This window comes from Monopterus albus, unplaced genomic scaffold, assembly GCF_001952655.1.
Source record: "Monopterus albus unplaced genomic scaffold, M_albus_1.0 scaffold267.1, whole genome shotgun sequence".
In the NCBI taxonomy this organism is placed as follows: Eukaryota; Metazoa; Chordata; class Actinopteri; order Synbranchiformes; family Synbranchidae; genus Monopterus; species Monopterus albus.
The window spans coordinates 886,847-896,051 of NW_018128147.1; the positions used below are offsets into that span (position 1 = coordinate 886,847).

At 39.6% G+C, this 9,205-nt stretch overlaps 1 protein-coding gene across 4 annotated transcripts in view; it reads right to left on the bottom strand.

Annotated features, from left to right (window-relative positions):
* Nucleotides 1-9,205, bottom strand: part of LOC109972703 (RAC-beta serine/threonine-protein kinase-like) — a 67,658-nt gene that overhangs the window by 25,773 nt on the left and 32,680 nt on the right. For all 4 annotated transcript variants that reach the window (XM_020621740.1, XM_020621739.1, XM_020621737.1 and 1 more), the window contains exons 7-9: nt 6,442-6,507; nt 6,071-6,139; nt 4,092-4,214 (exon numbers count right to left, since the gene is read on the bottom strand). In XM_020621740.1, the coding sequence (XP_020477396.1) occupies nt 4,092-4,214; nt 6,071-6,139; nt 6,442-6,507 (258 nt within the window). The remainder of the gene's footprint in view (nt 1-4,091; nt 4,215-6,070; nt 6,140-6,441; nt 6,508-9,205) is intronic.

Sequence of the window (9,205 nt, forward strand, 5' to 3'; positions counted from 1 at the left end):
ACTCAACTCAACTTTATTTATAGAGCACTTTAACACAGCCAAAGCCAAACAAAGTGCTTAACATAAGATTCGATTTAAAACATATAACATGTGAACAACTACATTAATAAGAATAAAACAATAAAATAAAATAAATGAACCAAGATAGCAAAATAACAAAATACTATCCAAAACCAAAACTCAGCAAACAGAGTCTCATGCCATATCAAACGCCAAGGCATACAAATGGGTCTTCAAGTAAGTTTTAAAAATGGCCAACGAGGGGGTCTGCTTAATGTAATTAGGCAGCGCATTCCATAGCTTAGGAGCCACAACGGAAAACGCTCTGTCCCCTCTAAGTTTACGCCTAGCCCTTGGTACCCCCAGCAGGAGCTGGTCAGCTGATCTGAGGCACTGAGAGGAACTATAAGGAAATAAAAGTTCAAGAAGGTACGCAAGAAGGTACAGTGGTTCAAGACCATTTAAAGACTTAAAAACAAATAAAAGAATCTTAAAATGAATCCTAAAGGACACTGGGAGCCAGTGAAGGGATGCCAAAATAGGGGTTATATGCTCCCTTTTACGCACTCCAACCAATAGATGGGCAGCTGCATCCTGAACCAATTGGAGATGAGCAAGTGACAACTGGCTGACTCCAACATACAGTGCGTTACAGTAATCCAAACGTGATGTAATAAATACATGGATTACTATCTCAAAATGCTGGCGTGCTAGAAGAGGCTTTACCTTCGCTATCTGCCTAAGGTGGAAAAAACTAGACTTCACAACCGCATTAATTTGGCGATCAAATTTCAAACCAGAATAAATTTTTTACGCCCAAATTCAAGATAGTCTGTTTCTCATACTGCGCCAGGTGACCTAAGTCAACTGAAGGTGGGTCACCACCAGACTTATTTGGGCCAAACATTGTAACTTCAGTCTTTGTCTCATTAAGTTTTAACAAACTTAGGGTCATCCAGTCCTTGACGTCATCAAGACACGCCAATAATGGTTTAATTGAAAAGTTATCCTTCCTCTTTAGCGGCATATAAATCTGAATATCATCAGCATAGCAATGAAAAAGGGCACCATGCTTTCTCAGGATGGAACCAAGAGGTAGTAGATAAAGTGAGAACAGCAAAGGCCCCAGAATTGATCACCTGCCAGACAAGTAAGACCTAAACCATTCCAGGGCAGTGCCCCTAATGCCCACCATATCTTTAAGCTGGGATATTAAAATACGGTGATCAACCGTATCAAAGGCCGCAGTCAGATCCAGCAGGACAAGGATCACATAATCATCTGCATCAGTTGCCAAAAATATATCATTGAAAACCTTTAATAAGGCCGACTCTGTACTATGTAAACTTTTAAAACCAGATTGGAAGACCTCCAGGACATTGTGCTGATCTAAAAAGGACTCTTTCTAATATTTTAGAAATAAAGGGGGGCTTAGAGATTGGCCTAAAATTAGCTAATACCGAAAGGTCCAAACCTGGTTTCTTAAGTAGAGGTTGCACTACTGCATGTTTACAACATGCAGGGACAACACCAGAAGACAAACTACTATTAATAATAGCCAGGACCAGCTTACCTATACAAGGAAAGACATCTTTAAAAAATTGCGGGGGAATAGCATCCTGCGGAGAGCCAGATGATTTTATCTGACTAATTATTTCCTCCAAAAAGGCTGAAGTCACAGGCTCAAATACATCAAAAACAGCCACACAAGGGACAAATTCCAAGGGGTCAGAGGCAGGGCCTGTACCCAAAGCCATCGCAACAGCAACCTTCTCGATAAAAAACTGTAAGAAGTTATCACACAGCTCAACAGAGGCTTCCAGGCAGACAGGCTGTGAAAAAATTTGCACAGACCCAATTGTATTAAATAACACATGTGGATTATGACTGTTTGATACAACAATATCAGACAGATATTCTCTCTTAGCTTCTTTAACAGTCTTCTGATAATTGTGCCAGCAGTCCTTTAAGATCTGAAAAGAAACCTGCAGTCTGTCCTTCTTCCACCTCCATTCAGCTTTACGGCATGCTTGCCTAGCCACACGAGTTTTGGTGCCAAACCATGGTTCAGGCTTAGCTTTAGGCTGCCAAACCTTCAATGGGGCCACAGAATCCAGAATAGAGCAACAAGAGGAGTGAAACCAGGGACTAAGCTCCTCAATATCACCAACATTTAAGAATTTTAAGAAGAATTTTAAGAAAAGAAGGCACAGCAGAATAAAGTGTGTAATTTTACAAATTCTGACTACTTTGCTATTTTATTAACAACATTTCAATACTTAAGTATTAACATTTTCAGAAAGCTACTTTTGATACTTAAGTATGGTTAATATCAGATACTTAGACACATTTACTCAAGTAGAATTTTAATGGGTGACTAACTTTTACTTGAGTTTTTAAACATTTCAATAATTTTCTCACACCTACGCTGGTGGTTCTTGGCCAATCATTGCTCCTAAAGGGCTCAGCCTTTTCTAGATGCCACTTTTGTACCAAATCATGATGCAGTCACCTGTTGACATCACCCGTTTCAAATGGAATTATCATTTCATTGTTTTACCTCATTACTGGCCCTGAAATGCAAGCGACTAAACTTTTGGAATGTGTTGCAGCAAGAGAACTGAAGTGAGTGTTTATTGTAAACAAAGAATAAAATTAAGTATCATATCAAATAATGTGCTGCTGTATTGTTTTCAATGTAAAATAGGACACATATGATTTACAAATCACTATTTTCTGTTATAATTGTTACATACTGTCCCAACTATTTTTGATTTGGGGTTGTATATTTTGTGTACTTTTACTTAAGTAACATTTTCAGTTCAGAACTTTTCCTTGTAACAAACCATTTTTACACTCTGGTACTGCTACTTTTATTTAAAGGGCCCATGGTGCTTTACCTTGTTTTCTGACTTATCTACAATGTTACAATGGTGAATTATCATCTTAGACGTGACCTAAAGCTCAAACAATGAGGTGTACGTATGTTCTAGTATTTCCACTTAGTTTATACACGTCTCACAAGCTCTCATCGCAAATTGCAAAACTTTTTTTTCGAACAAAATTAAGTATTACGTGATAGTTTAAGGATCCCGTTGAATACTCATAATCTCCAGGCAGTTGCGCGTTCATGTGAACTTGCCTGACATCCACCGGTGCCACTGTAAAAGTGGAATTTTTCTACTACTTGCTGTATTGTGGATAAATTTTCCCTCCTGTTGCTGCACTGTGACCAGAGGATGTGGAGAAAAACACAGGGGCTGAGGTTATTGCATGTCTGGGAATGTTCCTGTACAAGGACTCGTTGTTTTACCTGACCGGGTCTAACCTACAAGCAGACGGCCTGTGAAGCCCCCTGCAGTGGTGAATGATCAGCTTCATCAACACTGGATTTCTCTGGAGCACAGTACCCGTTTGTTCTGACTGCTTGAGGCCAGTGTGTCTGCTGCATGTGATGTGTTGCTGGTTAACCAGTGGATTAACCAACAACTCATGATGTTATTGTCAGAACTACCCTACCTGTTGGAATTAATTTCACTACTTTGGGACTGTATGTGGTCAAGTGGGGGAAGATGCAGTGACCACCGGTTGGATTTACCGACCTTGGAGCTACTTGAAAGGGAGTGATGTTTCCACTACTCGGTGGGACTTAACTGTAAGTTTAAAAAACACAGGAAGAGGCTCTCTGGTTTAATCATTATGAAATAATTACAGACTATTTGGAGTTATGGGGGGGTGCAAAGCTAATCTAGAGGTACCAAAGTTTAAACATTAAATGGCTGGAAACGAGCAAAATGAGCAGGCATGGGGACTTTAAGTAAAGGATCTAAGAACTTCTTCCACCACTGTTGAAGAGTGCCTTTAAATCTATTTTTCACCCTCAAACATAAATTATAACTAATTTTCTTTAAGAACCAACAAATAAAAAACAAAAATCAGCACCACATTTACATTACATTTTGAACAAATATAATACAACTAACACTTGGAGGGGAAAAATAATTGCATGCCAGAATTAGGCTAATATTACCTAGAGGAGAGTCTTCAGTGTGTAAGTAAATAAGTGATTTGCTGCAATTTTTTGTATTCACCTTCAGATCACGGTAAACGACATCTCGTGAATGCAGGTACTCAAGTGCTGACACAATCTCAGCGCCGTAGAAGCGTGCCCGGTCTTCTGTGAACACTCGTTCGCGTGACAGGTGGAAGAAGAGCTGAAACAGATGGAGTCAAACACTTAGCCATTAGAGAAACTGGTCTTCACACACGCTAAAACACATGGTCCCGGACACTGTAGATCCCCTCCAGTTTGCCTACTGCCCCAATAGATCAGTGAACGATGCGACGGCTCTGGCTTTATTCCACACCCTGAAACACCTGGACAACAGCAGTACATATGCTAGGATGCTCTTCCTGGATTACAGTTCTGCATTCAACACCATTCGCCCGGGCAAGCTGATTGAGAAGATGACAGACCTCGGTGTCCCAACTCCCACCTGTAACTGGATTCTGGACTTTCTGACTGAAAGACCACAGGTGGTCAGAATGGGAGGGTGGGTGTCTGCTTGAGCTCACAATCAAAACAGGCTCATCGCAGGGTTGCTGTCTCAGCCCCAAACTCTTCACCCTGTACACCCACAACTGTGTCTCCAACCATGACAACACCATCATCATTAAATATGCTGATGACACCACCATTCTGGGCCTCATCAAGGGGGGAGACGAGTCGGGCTACAGAAGCTTGGTGAACGACATTCTTGTCTAAATAAACTAAATTAATGGGTAATAAGAACCCCTCCCCTCTGCTGCTCTGACCATCAAAGGGACTGAGGTGGAGAGAGCTGACAGCCAGAGGTTCCTGGGCCTGCAGGTGACCTGACCTGAGCTGAGCTGGACACGGAACACAGCTTCGACAGTGAAGAAAGCCCAGCAGCGGCTATACTTCATCAGGTGGCTCAGGAAAGCTGATTTGAACAGTCGCCCTCTCACCCAGGCTTATAGAGGACTGGAAGAGAGCATCATAGTCTCGTATGGTAACACCACACAGGCAGAGAGGAAGGCTCTTCAAAGGGTCATAAAGACTGCAGAGAGGATTACTGGGACTGAACTGCCTGCTATGAACACACTGTACACACAGTGCTGTTGTCTGTATAGGTGGCGACTGTGATTCGGTGGGTATAGCAGTCGACTCCCAACCGGAAGGTTGGAAGTTCGAATCTCGGTGCCTGCAGTCCATGTATCGAAGTGTCCTTGGGCAAGACACTGAACCCCCAAGGTGCCCCCGATGGTTAGAGCCATCGGTTGAGTTGGCGCCGCAGATGGCTGCCTCGGTTCTGTACTGGAAACAAATTCCTTGTGTGTAACATACTTGGCCAATAAAGGTGAATATCCTTATAAAAGCGCAGAGAACATAATCAGGGATCCACGCCAACCAGCTCACACTTTGCTCAGACACAAAAACTGCACCTACAGCCTCAGGCACAGCAGGGCGGACAGTATCATTACACACAGGACTAGACTTTACAACAGCTTTTTATTGCCGCAGTAAGAATGATGGCAAATACGAAAGTGTGAGAAATGTGCAATAACCCCTTACTAGACATGCACAATAATAATACAGAAATGTTCCACAAGGTATTTTTGTAAGAGCATCTCATGAACAGTGTTCTCCTGTGGGACCTGAATAATAGCAGGACATTCTCTACCAAGCAATGGAAACAGGCCTGAATATAAACTCACCAAGCGTAATGACATATCCAACTCCACTATGTGAATTACTAAGTGCGATGTTTGAAGTTCACTGGGGAAAATACTATTACCCTATTTTTGTGTATTGGGGTTTTAATGCTTTGTTGCCTTTATGTAACTTTTTATTTTAAGACCAAGTGTTCTTTCTGGCTTTTGACTCCTTACCTGAAAGGAGAGCTGCACAAGAATTCCTAAATACTTAGACTGTCTGTTTATGCATAAATGGCAAATAAAAATCTTGAATCTTGAGAATACATGTTTCACTGTGCATGATAAGATGTTGACACCAAGTAACTGTGATGTGTGTATGGGGGGGTCTCACCTCGCCTCCATTAGCGTATTCCATTACAAAACAGAGCCGATCATGGGTTTGAAAGGCATATTTCAGGGTCTGCAAGAAGAAAAGGATCACATTAGGAAAAAAAGCAGGGGCAAATATCTTAAGAGAAATACACTAACCCAGTGTGACTCTTTGCAATCTGCTAGTGTGGCTAAAAGACACTGTGTGCACTAAGTGCTTGGTGAAATTATGCAGTACAGGCTCAGCACAGTCTTCAGATTGGTCTGGTCAGAAGACCATGTGGCATATATTAAAAAAAACATCATTAATGAGTACGGGCTAGTTGTTGCGAGTCCATGCTGCACAAAAATTTTTAAAAACTATGGGTCACTGAGAAATGTAAATGTTCTCACCGTGAGGAAGGGGTGTTTTGTGTTTTGTAACACTCTGCTCTCTGTAACTGTGTGGGCCACCTCATCCTGCCAACAAACACATTATTCTCAGGAACAAAATAAATATACAATATACATATAATGTATAGAAGGAAGAGGCATCAAGATGGTAACATTATGATTTGACATGATCTTTGTTTTAATCTGAAAAGACCCAAGCATCCAAATATTTCACCAGGCTGAGATGCAAGAATGTAGCTGATACTGTATATACAGTAATCTCTCACCTTATTTTGCCAGCATCACTACCACAAGACCACCAGGGAAGCACTTAAAATCATCAGCCTCCAAATTTTAACACCCTAGGAGTTGTTACTGGTATCAACATCTCTGAGCAAGGTGGAACAGCCAGACATGTCATGCGTTTAAGCTTCAAGGTTTTTATCGTCAATTCACCATAAGTGCAGGACATACAAAAAAATCGAAATACCATTTCTCTCTCACCTAGTATTGGGTGCCATTTAGGAACTAAAATAGAATAAAGTAGAATAAAAATTTATTTAAAAATTATTTGTGGGATGATCGATGTCTCCAGTATAATTTTACAGTCATGGCCAAAAATATTGGCATCCCTGTATTTCTGTCATATAACAAACCACTTCTCCCAGAAATTTGTTGCAATCACAGATTCTTTGATATTCTCATGCTGATTTATTTTGTTTGCATTTGAACAACACAGCACTGATTGTGGTAACTGCTGTTGGGTAAAAACTAATCTTGAATCTAGAGGTCGTTGATTTGATTACTCTGAAACGTCTACCTGATGGCAGCAGTTCAGAGAGTGAATGTCCTGGGTGTGAAGTGTCCCTAATGATGAAGGTGCTTTTAGCCATGATGCTACCCAGAGCTGGAACCAGCTCCCATTAGAGCTTAGATCTTCCCCAATGTAGCCACTTTTAAAACTAATGACTGCTCATTTTTCCACTGCTTTTAATGAATGTATCTTGAACTTTGTCTGCTTTTTATTTTTGTTCCATTACCCAACGACAAATTGACTTCATTCTGCAGTTTAGTTGACTATAAAAACACTTTTTCAAGAAGAAAGTATATCCGCCTTTGGTGTAAATTATTCAAAAGGTTAGTTTTGGGAAGACTAAAGTAAAGGGGTACAAAGAACACTGAGAACAGTGAGAATCCACAGTTTGCTACAGCTATCCTAAATGTTTCTCGAACTGTTTTGCTGACTGTAAAGACACCAATGTTTCAAATTTCCAGAAGAAAGTATGCCTGCACCTAGAGGTAAAGTACTCAGGTTAGTCTTAAGAATTGGGGTGTAAATCGCCACTCTCATCACAATAGGATTCAATATTGATTCTCGTTGCCAGCGATCTGATGTTTGCTGATACTTAAAAGTTCCACTCCAGAGACATTTTAATATTTATATTTGCATATGAAAATACTCTGCTATAAACAATACATAGTCTAGCAGTTTTTTTCTCTGAAAGGTTTAGTGAAATTGTGTAACTGGCATCCACATTTGCCACTCATTGTGCATTCCCGGACATATGCATATTCTAATATATTCAAAAAATGTCCACAGCCCCCCCACAATACTATAACATTTGTTAGCCAAACATAGCATTTTAATTTGCTGTTGATACTCCAGCTTGTCTACTACCATCCCATAAGGTCTGAGAGTGTATCAGTATCTTTTTATTTTCTCGCATGATCCGAAAAATAACAGAGAACAGAGCTTGCCTTGCTGTTACCAACAGCTAAACATAACGATTATTACATTCCAACTAAAGAAATGCATTTCCTGTCGAAAGTGCATGTGAAAGCTATGTGCTGAAGGATTGCCCTGAAAATGCTGAACATTTTGACACCTGAAAGGCATATCTACCTGAAAGTATACCGAAGTACAATTTTCCCATTCATTTGAAAGGGGGGAGATTTTCAAAATAAAGCTAAATATTTCAGAAGTGTGAGGTATATAAAAATTGAGCCGAAGCATGAATGTCCTGGGAGACTTGAACATTTTGATACCTGAAATACCTGAAAGTATGCAGAAGTAAAAATTTCCCCATTCATTTGAATGGGGCAAGATTTTCAAAATAAAGCTAAATATTTAAAATGTATGAAGCTTAGAAAACCTCTAAATAGTAGTATGAATGTCCTTGAAGAGCTGAACATTTTGATAGCTGAAAGTATGCAGAAATAAAAATGTCCCCATTCATTTGAATGGGGCAAGATTTTCAAAATAAAGCTAAATATTTAAAATGTATGAAGTTTAGAAAACTTCGGAATAGTAGTATGAATGTCCTTGAAGAGCTGAACATTCTGATAGCTGAAATAGCTGAAAGTTTGCTGAAGTAGAATTTTCCCATTCATTTGAATGGGGCAAGATTTTCAAAATAAAGATAAATATTTAAAATGTATGAAGCTTAGAAAACCTCTAAATAGTAGTATGAATGTCCTTGAAGAGCTGAACATTTTGATAGCTTAAAGTATGCAGAAGTAAAAAATGTCCCATTCTTTTGAATGGGGCAAGATTTAAAAAAAAAAAAAAAGCTAAATATTTCAAAAATATGAAGTTTTGAAAAATTCTGAAGAGATGCATGAATATCCCTGTAGAGCTAAATATTTTGACAGCTGAAATTATGCTGTAGTAGAGTTTTCCCATTCATTTGAATGGAGCAGGATTTTCAAAATAAAGCTAAATATTTCAAATGTATGAAGTTTAGAAAACTTCTGAAGAAAAGCATGAATGTCCTTGAAGAGCTGA